This window comes from Microcaecilia unicolor, chromosome 11, assembly GCF_901765095.1.
Source record: "Microcaecilia unicolor chromosome 11, aMicUni1.1, whole genome shotgun sequence".
Lineage (NCBI taxonomy): Eukaryota > Metazoa > Chordata > Amphibia > Gymnophiona > Siphonopidae > Microcaecilia > Microcaecilia unicolor.
In genome coordinates, this window is record NC_044041.1 from 201,726,164 (window position 1) to 201,743,911 (window position 17,748).

At 42.8% G+C, this 17,748-nt stretch overlaps 2 protein-coding genes across 3 annotated transcripts in view; one reads left to right on the top strand and one right to left on the bottom strand.

The window, feature by feature from the left end:
• The window catches only part of LOC115480258 (protein OSCP1-like), a 28,014-nt gene extending 17,513 nt beyond the window's left edge, over positions 1-10,501 (bottom strand). Inside the window, 2 exon segments of the mRNA XM_030218797.1 lie at positions 954-1,108; positions 10,248-10,501. Coding sequence (XP_030074657.1) covers positions 954-1,108; positions 10,248-10,359 — 267 coding nt within the window. The 5' untranslated portion in view covers positions 10,360-10,501.
• Positions 10,502-10,661: 160 nt separating this feature from the next.
• LOC115480257 (U7 snRNA-associated Sm-like protein LSm10) lies at positions 10,662-16,778 on the top strand. Of its 2 annotated transcripts, none has more exons than XM_030218795.1 (2): positions 10,662-10,749; positions 16,009-16,778. In XM_030218795.1, the coding sequence occupies exon 2, from the start codon at positions 16,040-16,042 to the stop codon at positions 16,409-16,411; it is 372 nt and encodes a 123-aa protein (XP_030074655.1). In that variant the 5' UTR covers positions 10,662-10,749; positions 16,009-16,039; the 3' UTR covers positions 16,412-16,778. The 2 variants fall into 2 exon arrangements, with proteins under 2 accessions (XP_030074655.1, XP_030074656.1); XM_030218796.1 differs by lacking the exon at positions 10,662-10,749 and adding an exon at positions 10,801-10,820.
• The last annotated feature ends 970 nt before the right edge of the window (positions 16,779-17,748 follow it).

Here is a 17,748-nt window from a genome sequence, read left to right on the forward strand (position 1 = left end):
TTGCCCAGAGTCACAAGGAGCAGCCTGTGCCTGAAGTGGGAATCGAACTCAGTTCCCCAGGACCAAAGTCCACCACCTTAACCACTAGGCCACTCCTCCACTTCACATCTGTAATGATCCCAAGTAGTCCACTAATTTACACCTGTTACGAAGATGCAAATGTATGCATGTACTCACATTTTATAAAATATATACATATTTACAACACTGCCCCTGCAGGGCCACATGTATAAGTGCATTCCATCTCATTATTGCTCATACTTATACATGTAAACTTGCATGGCCAAGGAGGCAAGAACCCTTCTCCATGGTTTACAAAATTGCTCCCTAAAAAAACTACCAGCCCAGTACCCCTAAACCACCATGGACTCAAGGGAACCTACAGGGGGAGGGGGTGGATTTCATTGTTGATTTAAATCGTGAATTGATAATGAATTTGATTGTTGTGCAGACCGGATGGACCGTTCAGGTCTTTATCTGCCGTCACTTATTATGTGACTATGTTTTGCCCACAGTAACTTTAACGTGCATTACAGCAATATAACGCACGATATTGCTGTTTAATGCATTAAAGAGACAAACATCATGAATTATTCCCTTAACAAGTTAGTAACTACCTCCTAAATGTCTAAATTTATTATAAATAACATATGCATGAGTCAGATATCATAAATCTAAACAGAGAGAGGGGGTATCTGTGGCAAACTGAGATGACAGACTCCAGAGAAGTGTGCTCAAACAATTTAACAATTAATCACAACTATGTTCCCTGCCCCGAAGGTCTGTATCTAACCCTTATAGGTCCTAATCTGCATTAATACTTGGCCTAGGTCAGGTGGGAGACAGACTATAATAGTTTATTATATTGGCTGCGAGTCACTATTGCCAACCAGCCCAAGGCAGAGTTCATGTGGATCTGCACCGAGTGGTCATTAGAAGGGATTCCAGTTTACCTTGTCCATGCTGGCCTGGTTTAACCTCATGATGGATGCATGAGCCAGACGGTCAAACACTGTCCTGAGGGCCTTCTTGGAATAGAGCTCCTGGGGTTTAAACAGTTCCTCCATGAATTTCTTATTGAACATGGTGGTGATGATATCATTCATAACTGTAAAAGCAAGAGGCACAAGTTTGAAATGAGTGTTACATGATGCATAAAGGCATCAAAGTGTGATCACGTTTGCAGTTACTGTATGTTAATTGACTAAATTGAAGTGTACTAAGTGCAAAGGCTCTGCATTAACTGTTTGACAAAACGCTGGTAACACTTCAGAGGTTATACATTCTTTTCTGAACTCTCATCCCCCGTAATTTTTATCACACTTAAACCTTCACTCACAGAAAATGTTATACCAAATGTTCTTTTTGCCAAGGTTCTATTACCCCATTATTTGCCCATTGTCTCTTCCTATTGTCCCATTGTTCTTTTCCTTGTCCCATTCCCTAACGATACCTTGACTCTGTCTTCGCATAACTTCTCAAAATGTAATCCATAACTGAATTGTAACAAATTATATTTCCATTATTTACAATGTATTGTAAGCCACACTGAGCCCGCAAATAGGTGGGAAAATGTGGGATACAAATGCAATTAAATAAAATAAAAATAAATTCAGTTAACATTGAAGGAGTCTCTTTACTGTGTAATAACCGAACGGCAGTGAATGTGATGCAGTTACCTGTACCTTCACCGCACTGAGTTATCCGACACGCTAACAGTCAACACACAGTAACTGTCTGTATGTTAACGGTAAGATGCATTTGCTAGCCATCTCATGTCCCCTTCTGCATTAGGTGGATAACACGGAAATGAGTGCGCATTAACCGTGAAGGCCCCACATTAACTCCCATATTAACCAGCTAACCAAGCTTATTAAATGGGGCCCTAGATTCGTAAAAGGTCATTTAGTGCAGATATCCACAAGAGAAAAAGGCATTCCCTAAGTGTAGTCAGCAAATGAGGCAATTCTACAAAAAGGCAGCCGGACGTACGCAGGGGAGGAACACATGGGCAGAGCGTGGGCGGGACATGGGCATGTTGCCAAACAACACGCACAGCTTAGAAAATACTATCACGCCTCGTATTCCGTGACGTAGGTGCACCCACCATACCCCATTGTCATGCCTAATTTAAGACACCCAGTTAAAGAACTGCCCCCACAGTACTTGGTCTTCATAGTATCGGGGAATTCAATCTCCTTAAAAAAAAAAAAAAAAACTATATTTTCAGCCATTCACTCTCTTGTGACTGTAAACAAAAATATAAAGACCAAAAGACCACTAACCCCAGCTCCCTGCTTAAATCTGACAATGAGGGAAGGTTTTGTTTTGAACTTTGAAAGGGTCTGATGAATGTTCTAGGAAAACTCTGATGTTCTTAGCTTGAATCTTTTTGAATTTTGTACCACCTTTGCCCCTGTTTTCCAAGCAGGGAAAGATTTATCCCATCTTCCAACATTTGTACTCCGAGTAAACTAAGAATGCACTATATATGGGCCAGATTTGGTCTGGTCTAAAGCACATATCTGAAGACCTGAACCAGACCTCAAGAGCTTTGCCTGTCCTCTGTGTGATTACGGCAAATCAAACTTTTCTAGAATAGGAAGCTGCAGCTCCATATGAGCTTATAATTCTATCATCATAGCAATTGCTATCACTCTAGCGCTGAAAGCAACAAGAGGGTTCACCCTAATTGCCAGGGGACATGAGTGTTTGTTTCCATATCTATTGCATGCAGTTGCTAAGTTACAATACCTCTTTTCCTGTCCTCATCTGTCCAATCATCTACTCGAAGCATATGAAACAAATAAAATGGATTCAGAAAATAAAGTAATTAAAAGTAATACAAATAGATTTTTTAAGAAGATGGTAAAAAGAAAAGGTTTTTTTGACTGTCGTTCCTTATTGCTATATAAAAATGTAGCCACAATCTCTCAGCAAGCTATGAACAAACCATTCAAAAGTATGCTTTGGGAATATTTATTCCCACTACCATTTCATAACAGCCAGCAACCACTAGCTAACATCCTAACCCCTGCCTTTAATCTGCAGGGTTATTGGATTGTGTTAATATGAGTCCAGAAAGTCCCCAAATGATGCAGCGAAGAGGCCGATCGTTTTTGAAATGAAAAGAAATCTCCAGTTCTAATAAGCAAGGTGCAGGAAACTTTGAAAAGGAAAGCAGGTACATATGAGGGGAGTGAAGGCCAATAAAGCAGAGTGGACGCGTGCACAAGTGAGGGCATGTCACTGATGTGCCCTAGAAGGCTGAAGACAGAATGAAAAGCTCACTACCGAACATAAGGCAAGAGCACAGAAGCACCAGCCCAGATCCCCCACTTAAGGGAAAACAATCTTATTTCTCTAAATCTATACCTGCGTTTCTTTTCCCCCCCAGAGTTCTAAAATATTTACAATTTTAAACATTATAAAATTGTGAAACCAAATGTCGGAACCATCACACAGAATTGTCATGCCATAGCACCACTGTTGAAAATCACGAAATGTAGTGCCCAAGTGTTACAGCCCTGGTTAACACCTACACACATCAACCGGTGGTGTGCATGCTGCAGCTACTAACATGATCTATTCCGTGAAATAATTAAAAACTGGTAAAAATGTACTTATTTATTCAAATTTGATGCCCACTCTTCTCAAAACCAAATCAGAGCCTTTACAGTAACAACATTAAACAGAGCATACATAACATTACAATCCAAAAACAAAGGGCCTCTGTTACTAAACCATGCTAGCAATTCCAAATGCAGCCCATTTGCCACACCGGAAATCGCTAGCACGGTTTAGTCAAAGAGACCCAAAGAGAAGTGGTACATCAGTTAGAAAAATTACTACGTCATCTCTTCAGCTGCTGAATTTTTGCCTATAAATCAGATTTCCCATTGCTTACTATTATACCCCAAGAAAACATGTGGCACACAAAGAATATTAGTATTGATAAGCACAATACTTGCTCCTAAATCTGCAGTGTCTTTTTGTGCCGGCTTAAAATGTTAAAGTCAAGGCCGGCTGAAAGGTGATTCTCTTTTTTAAAAGGTCTGTTCCAGGCACATTCTAGCTAGTCTGCTTAAACTCTTTTTTTAAGTGTCTCATATTTTTTGTTGTTATGCTATTAACATATTGTTTAAATAATTATTATTATGCTCAATCCAGTAACTGTACCACAACAAAATCCTTTTTGCTCAATTAGAACTCAGTGTATTTCTGTTCAAAGTCAGACTGTGTTATGTTTTTTGGTCCATTATTGAAAAAAAAACAAACAAACAAACAAACGAATAAGTGCAAAACGTAGAGGCTCATGCCATTGGGATGTAGGAGGAGACAGCTCTTTTAGTAGACTGATCCCCCAGACATCCCAGGAGAGCAATAGGGAACCCTAGAGGGCATTTCTGTGCACGTCATGAAAATGCTCCCAGGTACACATCTCACCTTTGCTCCCTTATCTTGTCCCCTCAGCACTCCTTAACAAACCCCAAACACATTGTCCCCCCCCCCTCTGTACACCACTACAATAGCCCTTATATGTGGGTAGGTGAGTCACAGTTTCCACCACAAGTGTGGCAGGTAGAGGGACATAGGGACCCGAGTCCTCCACTCCATAGTCCACCAACTACTACAGCAATCCAGGGACCTGCTGCTCTAATAGACCTGGCTGTAACATCTGAGGCCGTCAAAGAGACTGGTAAGTCATTTTTATTCACATTTTGGGGGGCTAGGAGGAGGTCAGTGACCACTGGGGGTACTGGGGAGTCATCCCTGATTCCCTCCAGTGGTCATCTGGTCATTTAGGACTCCATTTTGTGCCTTATTCATTACATAAACAGGTCTAGGTCAAAATGTCTTATTTTTTTTAGTTTTGTTTTGTTCCATTATGGTTGAAAACATCTAAGTCTTAGCAACGCCCAAATTCTACCCTTAACACGCCCACTTTAGATTTGGTTGCACTTTAGGTTTTGAAAATACTCATTTGGACGTTTTTCTCATCCAAATGTTGCTTTATGCCACTTTTTAGTGAGCCTACAATAGGAGACAATGTTTTGAAACTCGGGTCCTTGGGATGTTGGAAGCACAAAGTCTTTGCTACACTGGCCTTTCTAGCCCATGTCCACAGCCAATAAGTACTCCCCACTGAACCTCTTACATTATTTTCTTGGAACTGCCTTGCCTCACAAGGTTATTTAGTTTTTATTTATTTATTGCATTTGTATCCCACATTTTCCCACCTATTTACTACTACTTAACATTTCTAGAGCGCTACTAGGGTTACGCAGCGCTGTACAATTTAACAAAGAGAGACAGTCCTTGCTCAAAGAGCTTACAATCTAATAGATAAGAGTGAGACAAATATAGGACAATCAAGCCATTGTGACATCACTGATGAGGATGGCTCTTAGGCATTGGTGGAATGAGGCATTATGACATCACAATATCAGCTCTGGATACCAGAGACTGAAACTCTTCACACTAAGGGGGGAAGTGGGCCAAGTATAGGAGACAGTCGAGCCATTGTGACATCACTGATGAGGTTGGCTCTTAGGCATTGGTGGAATGAGGCATTATGACATCACAATCTCAGCTCTGGTTAAATCACTGCTATATGTAATACTACTACTACTACTTAACATTTCTAGAGCGCTACTAGGGTTACGCAGCGCTGTACAAATTAACAATTAAGGACGGTCCCTGCTCGGAAGAGCTTACAATCTAAAGGACGAAATGTCAAGTTGGGGTAGATAAGTTTTCCTGAGAAGAGGTGTAGTGATTAGGTGCCAAAGGCGACATTGAAGAGGTGGGCTTTGAGCACTGATTTGAAGATGGGTAGGGAGGGGGCACGGCATATGGGCTCAGGGAGTTTATTCCAGGCATGGGGTGAGGCGAGACAGAAGGGGCGGAGCCTGGAGTTGGAGGTGGTGGAGAAGGGTACTGAAAGGAGGGATTTGTCTTGAGAGCGGAGGTTACGGGTAGGGACGTAAGGGGAGATGAGGCTCAATGTGGCTTACAGAGTTTGTTATGACATAGTCATTCCATGATATCAGATACACTTAGTATTGTATAGAGATTAAGTAAGGGAAGAGAGAAGGAAGGTGTTAGGCAGGATAGTATGGATGGTGGACTTTAATAATTGGAAGGATTGGTGAGGTAGTTTTGTGAGGCTATGGGTTCTTTTGTGAGTTTTGTGAGGCTATGATGGTTTAAAACAAGAGAAAATTCATTTTTTTACATGATTAGCTTTTTCAGCCCAAATCCATACAATTTCTTTTTTGGGGGGTGGGGGGAGATGGCCAAGAGAATTAAGGAAAAAGTGTATTAAAAAATTAATTGTTAGGGCTTACTTTATTTATTTTTTGTCTATTAGATTGCTCTTTGAGCAGGGACTGTCTTTCTTCTATTTTTGTGCAGCGCTGCGTACGCCTTGTAGCGCTATAGAAATGCTAAATAGTAGTAGTAGTAGAGGAGTAGCCTATTGGTTAGTGCAGTGCAGCTCCTTGTGACTCTGGGTAAGTCACTTAACCCTCCATTGCCCCTGGTACAAAATAACACCTGAATATATGTAAACCGCTTTGAATGTAGTTGCAAAAACCTCAGAAAGATGGTATATCAAGTCCCATTTCCCTTTCCCCCTTTCCCTTATGACATCACAATATCAGAAGTGAGCCAAGTATCAGGCAATCAAGCCATTGTGACATCACTGATGAGGTTGGCTCTTATTGGTGGACTGAGCCTCCACCTACCCTCCTCTCCTCCTTCCTGTACACATTAATTGATTTGATTTGCTTACTTTATTTTTTGTCTATTAGATTGTAAGCTCTTTGAGCAGGGACTGTCTTTCTTCTATGTTTCTGCAGCGCTGCATACGCCTTGTAGCGCTATAGAAATGCTAAATAGTAGTAGTAGTAGGGCCAACTCTGGCATTACCACTGCGCAACTGATTTTTACCCAAACCCTGCTTTTCAACTGCTACTTACGTACGCAAATCAGGCTGCCCCAATTGTTGCAAGAGACTAGTGGACAAGTAAAATAAGTCAGACACCATGAGAACTAAAAGGATAGGAACTTGGAGCCCACTTAGAAGTGCTACCCTTTGCAAAATCACTTTATCTGTGCAACCCCATTGCCAAATGTCAGTATACAATACACACAACATCCTACAAATTACACATAAAAGACAGTATCTTCTCCACACAGGAACATAGTTTAAAAATGAAAGTTATAGCCTTCTGACCTCATGATTTGAACCAGACACACAAGATCAGCTGTTTGTTTGTTTTGTTTTGACTGCACAAATTGTTTACACTGATTGTTTGGACTACCCAGCAGTAGACTGAAAACACCCTTCGAATGTAAAGGCTGCTTCCCCCTTCCCCTCCCCCACTCCCTCTTTGCAGAAGCTGACTCTGGGGCAGATGCACAAAAGTCCCTGCAAAAAAAAAAAACAAAAAACAGGTTGCTTTAAGATCCTCTGTAAAAATTACCGACTTGGAAATAGCAAGCCATGCTCAGACAAAAATGCATGCAAATGAGCTGCTCGAAATTACAGAAAGCAGCTCAGTAGGGAAAGCACATGCATGCAGCAGCCACCCGCTAAGCAGTGCATGTGTAGGGCAGCCACTCACTAAGCACGGCTGCTATGCGCATGCCCAGAACAGCGTATGCTATGGATGCACCTCCACACACAGCTACAAGCATCGAGGGTCACCGGGTCCACCAACGGGACATACCCATATACCGTGCCTTAAAACTCTGGCCAGGACAAACAGGAGAAGGAAATTTAAAAAAAAAAAAAAAAACTTCAACCACATGCCCAGGACAGCATGTGCTATGGACTCCACTGAATTTTACTGCTACACATAGCTTTCATACACGCGGCTTTTATGTATGTGTACGAAAGCCGTGTGTAGCTGCTTTTTTTTTTCTTGAGATGCTGTGCGGTTTAAACTGGACAGAGGGAACATGAGTTCATTTTGCAAGTCTGGGCTGTGATTGTTAACTGTTAAAAAAGGAGAACATTCCATTTCATTAAGGGGCCCTTTTACTAAGGCACGGCAAAAAATGGCCTGCACTGGTGTAGGCGTGTGTTTTGGACGCACACAGGTCCATTTTTCAGCGTGCCTGCAAAAAAGGCCTTTTTTTTTTGTAGCCGAAAATGAACGAGAAGGAAAATTAAAACCAGCGCATGTCCATTTTCGGCAGGAGACCTTACCGCCACCCACTGACTTAGCAGTATGTCAGCATGTGTACACTGCCGATTACCACCGAGCATATCAAGTAAAATGAGTTTATCTTGTTGGGCAGACTGGATGGACCGTACAGGTCTTTATCTGCCGTTTTGGATGCGCATCAAAAATAGAATTACCGCCTGGGACACGCAGAAGCCAGGCGGTAGTTCCAATTTGATGTGCACTGTATGCATGTAGCTGCCTACGGGCCTTTGTAAAAGGGCCCCTAAAAGCACTGTCTGCCGAGAAGCCACCAACATGCAGTAATAGCTCCTGTCCTCCCATAAAAATTTCCTGGTAAGACAGGGGCTGCATTCTGTGCATCGCTCTGAACGCACATTTAAATAGTAATCAGCTACTTGTAATAAATTTGCATATGATTCTCATAGCCTACTACCGCAAATGGTAAAAAGCACGCAGAGCCCCTTTGTGCATTTCTCGCTAAATACCGTGATTGCTAAACTGGCTTTAACCTGTCAAAATCGCAGGTTGCTAGCCCAGAAAGTTTTGTGCATCTAGCCCACAAACTGGATCTGCACTTTTTTTTTTCCTTGACTACTACTATTACTACTATTTAGCATTTCTATAGCGCTACAAAGTGTACACAGCGCTGCACAGAGAAGAAAGACAGTCCCTGCTCAAAGAGCTTACAATCTAGAAGACAAAAAATAAAGCAAACAAATCAATTAATGTGTAGAGGAAAGAGGAAAGGAGGGTAGGTGGAGGCAAGTGGATACAAGTGGTTACGAGTCAAAAGCAATGTTAAAGAGGTGGGCTTTCAATCTAGATTTAAAAATGGTCAAGGATGAGGCAAGACGTAGGGGCTCAGGAAGTCTATTCCGGGCACAGGGCGCAGCAAGACAGAAGGAGCGAAGTCTGGAGTTGGCAGTAGCGGAGAAGGGAACAGATAAGAAGGATTTATCCATGGAAAGGAGCGTACGGGAAAAAGAAATTGATAAACACTGGCTTACAGTCTAGTTAAGGTTAAGCATGAGTTAAAAAGGATAGTAAACAGGAGAACCAGATGTTAAGATGGTGCAGTCTGAAACCTTTGTCCGGATAAACAGCACATTGTTTGTTTGTTATACCGTCACTTATTGCATCAGCAAATCAGAACGGTTTACATTATAAAATATATATATATATATATATATGAAGAGCTCTTGTTTAAAGAAAGATAGGTTGTTAAAGGCAGCCACACTTTATCAACATAGAAGGGATTTCGAACTTTGAGGGCTAAACATAGCTCCAATTTGTGGATCTGTAAGACAGAATGCCACCAAAAGTGAGATTTAAGAAAGGAGTTATCCTTCCAATTTGTTAAAACCATTTTTAAGCCTGTAGCAATTAACGTATCATATATAAAGGTGTTAAGGGAAGGAGTGTTGTTGACACTGGTTCTGGTTCGTTTTTCATTTTTAGAAAGTTTTTATTAAATTTTAATAACAGGGGTAGGAAATACAAATTACAAAAAACAATCAGGTAATCACACCAAGGAATATCAGTGGACGGGTAACAGAGAGAGGAAAAGGAGGAGAATGGGGGGGGGGGGGGGGGAGCAATTTGTGAATGCATTCAAAGCAAAACCTGCAATTTACACTCGAGCACTATCAAGGGCTCTTGCTTAATTCTCACTTTTGGTGGCATTCTGTCTTACAGATCCACAAATTGGAGCTATCTTTAGCCCTCAAAAGTTCAAAATTCCTTCTATGTTGATTAAAGTGTGGCTGCCTTTAACAACCTATCTTTCTTTCAACAAGAGTTCTTCATAGTACTGGAGTGTAAATTGCAGGTTTTGCTTTGAATGCATTCACAAATTGCTCCCCCCCCCCTCCTACCTCCCTCCCTCCCTCCCTCCTCCTTTTCCTCCCTCTGTTACCTGTCCACTGATATTCTTTGGTGTGATTACCTGATTCTTTCTTGTACTTTGTATTTCCTACCCCTGTTATTAAAATGTAATAAAATATTTCTAAAAATGAAAATGAAATATATATATAAGGCCGCCCCGGTCACCTTTCTTGGCTTTATCCGCAGGGATGTTCTGGGCCCGGAGCCGCTGGTCCAGGATGTAGAGCATCTCCCCGCCCAGGTTAATGAAGAGCAACGGCAGGGTCCGCATCGACATGGTGCTCCGAGGTCGGACTGCTGCGTACGAGTCCTGCGGAGGACCAGGCGCTGCTGCTACTGCTGCTGCCGATGCAAATTCCACCCCTACCACCCCACGCCGCCAGCTGTTGCTTCTCTCTCTGCGGCGGCTGCAGCGGCCGTTGCTAGGTCACCGCAGGCGCGCGGGGGGAAGCGACGGAAGCAACGGACCAATCAGCGTGCTCGGCGTTAGAGCGGGTCGCGGACTAACCAGCGTGCTCGGTGTTAGAGAGTAGGCGGGCGGGGAAAAGAAATAGACCAATCATTAAGCTCGGAGGCGGAGTAAGGGGAAACAGACCAATCGGAGGGTCACTTGTTTAAAGGTCGGTAGTTGCTCAAATGGAAAACTCCAGGGGGATGAGAGGAGTTGGTAAGTAGTGGCTGCTGTGTAGAATGTTGTATTTTCTTGGTGTGGGAGACCTGTTTAGTCCACTTTTAAAGGTAATGAATAGAAATAAAACAATCCACCCCTGTCCTGTTAACACTGTTACTACTACATTAAAAAAAAAAAGTGTGAAAGTACAATAATGCTAGAAAAAGGGAAAAATCCCCAAATTCAAAACCAGTTCAATGTGGCGTGCTAACTGCCTCCAAATGGAGAAAAATAAGGCCACCAGCAATCCAAAACAATTATCTATCAAGAAGGAAAAGGGGGGAGGTTTGAAGTTGATGTTGGCCCTTTGGTTTTTTTCTCCTTTTTTGGCATTCTGGAGAGTGAAGTCAGCACTTGGCCACTTAATTGCTGATATTCAGCCCTTAAAGGGCCAGGTTTACTGTATAAATGGGACCTTATAAAAGTCTGTCCTATTTTTATGCATTAACCTATGGTTGCTTAAGTGCTGAATGTCAACTTAAGCGGCTTATGTTTTAACTGATATTCAAAGTCAGGGCCCACATAGGTCTTGGCTTTAAATAGTCAAGATTAATTTTTATTTATTTATTTGATTTTACTCACACCTTTTTCAGTATTCAGGTACACTGGGTAAAGTTCCCTGTCCCAGAAGGCCTCACAATCTAAGTTTGTACCTGAGGCAACGAGCAGCAGTGCGATTTGAACCGGCCACCTCTGGCTGGTCAAGACCTATGCTCTAACCACTAGGCCACTCCTCCACTCAGTGCTGCTGATGGCTGAATATTGACCCCTAGGTGTTCATCAGAAAGCTGAAAATGTACCCTTTTCCAGATCATGGGCTAAAGTTAAGCCTCAAGCTAGAGAGTTGCACAGGGACAGAAATCCAACCCGTCCCCACCCGTCCCCGTAGGAAATCTAACTCATCCCCGTGGGGAATCTAACCCGTCCCCGCAAGAATTTAACCTGTCCTCACCCACAAGAATTTAATGGTACATTAAAAAAAAAAATCCTGTCAGCTCTCTCAGTCTCTGGGTTTGAGCCGCAGCACTGCAGGCAAGGAAGGAACGGAAGCTGGAACACTCTGGTGCGCACATATAAGACTTCTCTGATTCACTGGCACTGTGTGCTAAGAGATCACCACATGCACGCGCCAGTAGGTCAGGTGACATCTGATGCTCATGCTTATGTCAGAGCTGAGGTCTGTGCATCAGCCTGGAAGCAGAGAGGAGTAATAGTAAATGACAGTAGATAAAAACCGGATCGGTCCATCCAGTCTGCCCAATAGTCACAGTCATTATTAATTCATGATTAAATCAACAATGAATGTGATATTATATACTTGATTACAGTCTTTCTGTGGTGTTTCTGGGACGTAGACCATAGAAGTCTGCCTGGTCCTATCCTTATGTTCCAACTGCTGGAGTTGCCCTCAAAGCCCACTCCAGCTTATTCATCTTCTCATTTGCGGGACACAGACCGTAAAAGTCTGTCCAGAACTGTCCTCATGTTCCAGCCCCTAAAGTTGCTGTCTAAACCCTTTCCAGCCCAACCAAAACCAGATTGCCATTTATGAGACACAGAGACCGTACAGGTCTCCCGGTATCGGCCCTAGTTCATCACAGCCAGAGTCACCATGTAAGTGTTATGCAACACATCCACACACATGCAGCCATTTAAGGTTAGGTTTTTTATAACTTCCATTTTCTAAATAGAGATCCTCTGTGTTCATCCCATGCCTTTTTGAATTTCGCCACCATTTGTATCTCTACCACCTCCTTAATGGAGGCTTTCCACATCTGAGCTGTTAAAGCGAGGAGGAGACAGCACTCAAAGAACTTGGTACTTGGTAGGTGAGAGGCTGGCGCAAGTGCAGCATACACTTCCACGGGAACCCCACAGGAATTGCTTCCGTCCCCACGGGATCCCCGCACAGCCGCTTCCGTCCCCGTGGGAATCCCGCGGGATTCCCGCAAACCTTGTTCCCGTGCAACTCTGTACCTTAAGCACTCCCCCCCCCCCCAAAAAAAGGACCAAAAGAATGTAAGTCATTCCATAGAAAACATGCAAGCAATAATTTTAACAGTGACCCAGATATCCCTGGTTTCTCTATGGGAAAAATGTTCAGTATAGTTCTTTAGCATATGAATTGGTGTAGGCTTTAAATTAAGCATTTTGAAGCAGAAGTCCTGTAGTGCCCTTTGTGTTTTTGCTAATTATTTCTGCTTACAGGGGTTTTGTTTCGTTTTTTAAATCATCTTTGAAGTGGTGGGAGAGAGAATGCATGGTTTTCAAATTGTTCAGGCAAACTGACCTTCCATAGATTTGTGCTTGGTTATTCATGGAACTTAAATCTTGCCAGTTGGTCTTTACTTTTATCCTAGCATGGGTAACTGAGTCACTCAGTCTTTTATGTAGATGAGAACCAATTGTTAGTATATATGCACATATATAAAGAACTTTGAACAAATGTATATTAAAATAAATGCAGTGAGATCACATGATGCACCAGGAGGAGTAGCAGGGCTTTAGAGCTGCTCCAAGGTTCCCGCTCACTGCCTTGACCCTGACCGCCCGAAACGATCCTCCGCTGCACAGACCTTACCTCAGAAAGTACTGGGGTACTTGCATGGAACAATTCCTCGTTCCAACGCCGTCTGGAGCGCCAAAGAAAGGAGCAAAATCGGAAAAGGAGAAGGGGGGGGGGTTTGACTGCCGGGGATGGCAAGATGGCGGCCGCGTCACCACGAGCGGAAGCTGAATTTTCGGCAAGGCAGCTGACCCAGCTAGCATTGGCGGTGGGTACCGTGCTCGAGCCGCAATTTACATCTCTGGAGGTGCAATTTGAAAAGCTTGAGGCAGTACTGGCAGAGATCAAGGGGCGAACTGCTGAGGTGGTAAAAAGAATTTCGGACATGGAAAACACGTGGCAGCGGCAAGAACCGGACCTGTCAAGCTTGAAAGAAAAACTCGCTAACCAGCAGGAAAAAATAGACGAATTGGAGAACAGAGCCCGGAGAAGAAATCTGAGATTTGTAGGGCTCCCTGAAGCGATCCTGGACAAAAATTTGGGCTCGGTGTTAGAGCAATGGCTTACCACGGAGTTCGCGCTCTCAGATAGCAAAGGGCCCCTCTGTATAGAGAGGGCTCACAGAATTGGCAGACTGCGAGAGAATAATTTGCAACCGAGGGTGGTAATTATCAAATTGCACAACTAACTATATACATAAAGAAGAAGTCCTACAAGGATACCGGGTGAAAAGGGACTCTCTGACCTATTCTGGTGCTCAGATTCGTATATTCCAGGACTATTCTACCAATGTTCAGGAAAAAAGGAGAAAATTCCACCCGATTTGTACCACGCTGGTGGAGAAGAGAATGAGATTTAAGCTACTTCATCCAGCTGTCCTGAAAATTCTCCATGGTGGAAAATGGTCTTCCTTCGAAAATGTGCAGGCTGCCTTACAGTTTCTCAACTGCGTGGGGAAGGAATCCAGCTCCACAACCTGATTTGACTCTGGTGGCCCTTAACAGTGGGGTGGTAGGAGGTGGAAATGTGTTATGCTCAAGACTGTGACTTGTTGGAACTTTTGGGACTTTATACAGTGGAGGTTTGATAAATATGCAATTCTGAGCTACAGAAGGTGGTTGGGGATGAGGGGGAGCGGGGGTCTCTGCATACATGTGAACTTACCTCGACGGTGGATAACCTTTCAAGGTTAAGGGGTTACCAAGGGGATGGGGTAGAGGGGTAGGGGGGAAGGGACTGGGGGAGGGGGGTGGGAGGGCAGGGGAGAGGTATTCAAGGGAGTGTGAGTGGTGGTGGGGCTACAACTGGGAAGGGTTTGGATGATTGCAGTATGACTGAGGTGAATGGAGCAGGCGTGGTGGTTTGTGTCAGAGGAGGTTAAAATAAATGCAGTGCTGTTAGTTGGTATTTGACAAAGAGGCTGGTGGCACCTTTTAGAGAGCTAACCAATCTAAGACATAAGCTTTTAAGGACAAGAGTGCATTTAAGATGATGTGTGTCTTCGAAAGTTCATACCTCAAGTTAGTCTGTAGAATGCCACAGAGCAACATGGCTTCTGAAAGTTTGCCATTGTGGTATGGAGATACTACTACTACTTAGCATTTCTATAGCGCTGCCAGGGTTACGCAGCGCTGTACAAGTTTAAACATGGGGAAGGACAGTCCCTGCTCAAGAGAGCTTACAATCTAAAGGTAAAAACTATGTAGTCAGAGATGGTAACTGTGTTGAAATAATCACTAGAGGGAGCTAATGCTTCAAGCAAAAATGCACTCCTAGGTCTGCCGTAGCTACAAAATGGGGAAAAAAAGTTCAGACCTGTAAAATATGGTAAAAAGTAATCAATATGACAATATGCACTCCTTTCTACTTAATGGCGTGAGGGGGAGGTGATCATAATAAGACACATATTTTGTACTTCAAATACTGTTTAAAAAAGGCATACAAAGTATAACGGGGAAACTGAAGTTTCTAGCTTTTTAAGAATCTGATTCTATATCTTAATGATAACATTGCATGTGACTGTCAAACTGTATGCCACTAAAAATGTTTTTTTATTATTTTAGTAATTACATTTATTCATTTACTCCAGCTTGATATACCTCTAGCCTGAAATGCTTTGTAGCGCTATAGAAATGCTAAATAGTAGTAGTAAGACGCTACACGCGTCAACCTTCTCTCACATAAGCACGCAGTTTTGGAATACACTGCCGCGCAACTTAAGAACGATCCACGAACAAGCTTCCTTCCGCAAATTATTGAAGACCCATCTTTCTGAAAAAAATATACGGAAAGAGCCAAAACACATAAAGTCCATACTCACTGTTCACTAATGCATCATACATCCAATTCTACAATCTTATCCCTGTAATCTCACATCACTCATACCTCCACTCAGAGAAATATGTATACCATATGTCTTCATGCCTTAATATTGCCCTTTAAGCCTCCCATTGTCCCCTTCCAATGTTTCAATGTCTGTGTTCCATTGTTATATTCCTTAACGCTACTTCGACTGTCTCGCTTAACTCTACACAATGTAATCCATGACCAAGTTGTAACAAATTGTATTTCCATCGTTTATATCATATTGTAAGCCACACTGAACCCGCAAAAAGGTGGGAAAATGTGGGATACAAATGCAATAAATAAATAAACGGTGCATTTACTAGCAGCACAGTAACAGTAAATGATTCCCTTGCCCCAAACGTTTGCTTTACTGCAATATTTTCAACTACTATCTTTGTTTACAGTTTCTGTGATGCAACAAGGTAATATTGTGAAATGGAGATCAGCCATTCCATCAAAGAACGCACTATCGCTGAGAACAGCTTGATCATACTACTCCAGGGGATCCATGGGTACGTTACCAGCATTGACCTCCGGGATGAAAGCACTGCGAAGGGTCGAATCCTGAACGTAGATGCATTTATGAACATTCGCCTGGCCGAAGTGACATACACAGACAGGAAGGGTCGGGTCTCCCAGCTGGATGATCTGTTTGTGACTGGCAGGAACGTCAGATATGTCCACATACCTGATGAGGTGGACATTGTCTCAACAATCGAGCATCAGCTGCAAAAAATCCACAGGGTGCGCAACTTTGGCAGTGAAGGAAAAGGAAGAAAGGAGTTTAGTACCCGGAAGTATAAGTGAAATCTCTAGGGCAGATGACCTTTTCCTGGAAACGTTTATCTGATTGCAGTTTTCATAGAAAATGTATTCTGTGTGCCAAGAGCCGCCACCTGCAGGGTGAAGTAAAGGCTACCAATACTTTTAAGAAGCTTCAACAAATGACTACAACTGGAATATGTAGAAAAACTAAAGGAAACGGAGTGCTTTAGGGTAAGGGTGTGCTAAGATGTTCCTCATTTTGCTTGGGCATGGGGGAGGTTGGATACATCTGGCCCTAAGTGATTCTCACAAATGAGTGATGGAGGAGGATAACATGTCTTTTAACATGCTTCATGTATTGTTTTTTTTTCCTATTGTAGGTTGAGTTTGCAAATAAATATCTTTTTCTTAAAAAAGACAAATGTGCTCTGTCAAAGTATGTTTACTTACCATCTTGTTTTTGCCACAGCCTTGTATTCCATGTCCTTAGGGCATTCAGTGTACAGTTTTATAACTTCCTGCTTTAAAGGTCTTTGAGACTGTAGTTATTCATGTGTCATAGAAATAAACTGTACAGCCTATAGTCTGCCCATATACAGCAGCTTCTCAGCTCTCCCTTGAATCTTCATGCATGTCCAGAGCTGCCTTGAATTCAGATAGTGTCCTTTTCTGCATCGCCTCCACTGAGAGGCCATTCACATATTTACCTTTTTCTTTTAAATGCTTTTGAGTTCACTCCCTTCAGTCTTCATCCCAGAACCTCCTCGAAAGAGGCCTGCCTCCTGTCCATTTATATCTCCCTGTCCCATCTTTCCTCTGATATACATGGTTAGATCTCTGTCTCCATATGCTTATGGCAAAGACCACTGGCCGCTTTAGTAACCCTCAACAAAGACCAGCTCCGTCCCTTTTGAAGGTGCAGTTTCCAGAGCTGTACGTAATGGTCCAAATGAGCTTTTGCCAGGAACTTATACAAGAGGCGCTGTCGCCATCTTCCTGTTTGACTTTCCTCCCTGCTGTGCACCTAGGCATCCTTAATTAACATCACCCCAATACATGCTTCCTGATGTCTTGAATGTCAGAAGTAGCCAGGAAGCAGAAGCTTCAAAAACTGAATAGTTCTTTGACTTTTCTAATTTCAGAAGATTAGAAAAGGATTTCCTAAATGACTTTTTATTGTCATTTTGGTCCAGCTGAACAGTAACCAGCATCTACTGGACAGTGATTTCATAAGCTGTTATTTTTGGATACTGATATTATTGCCGCTCTGTTTAATAACTTTCCATTGCAATGGTAGGTTTTGCTTGGGAACCACCGACTGCTGTTGGATGTGGAACCCAGTTTCACAGTTCAGCTAACAGGTATCTTGCCTTCTCTGG

Bases quoted from the DNA above. Each gene is read 5' to 3' on its own strand.
- LOC115480257 (XM_030218795.1), top strand. From the start codon at position 16,040: ATGGAGATCAGCCATTCCATCAAAGAACGCACTATCGCTGAGAACAGC.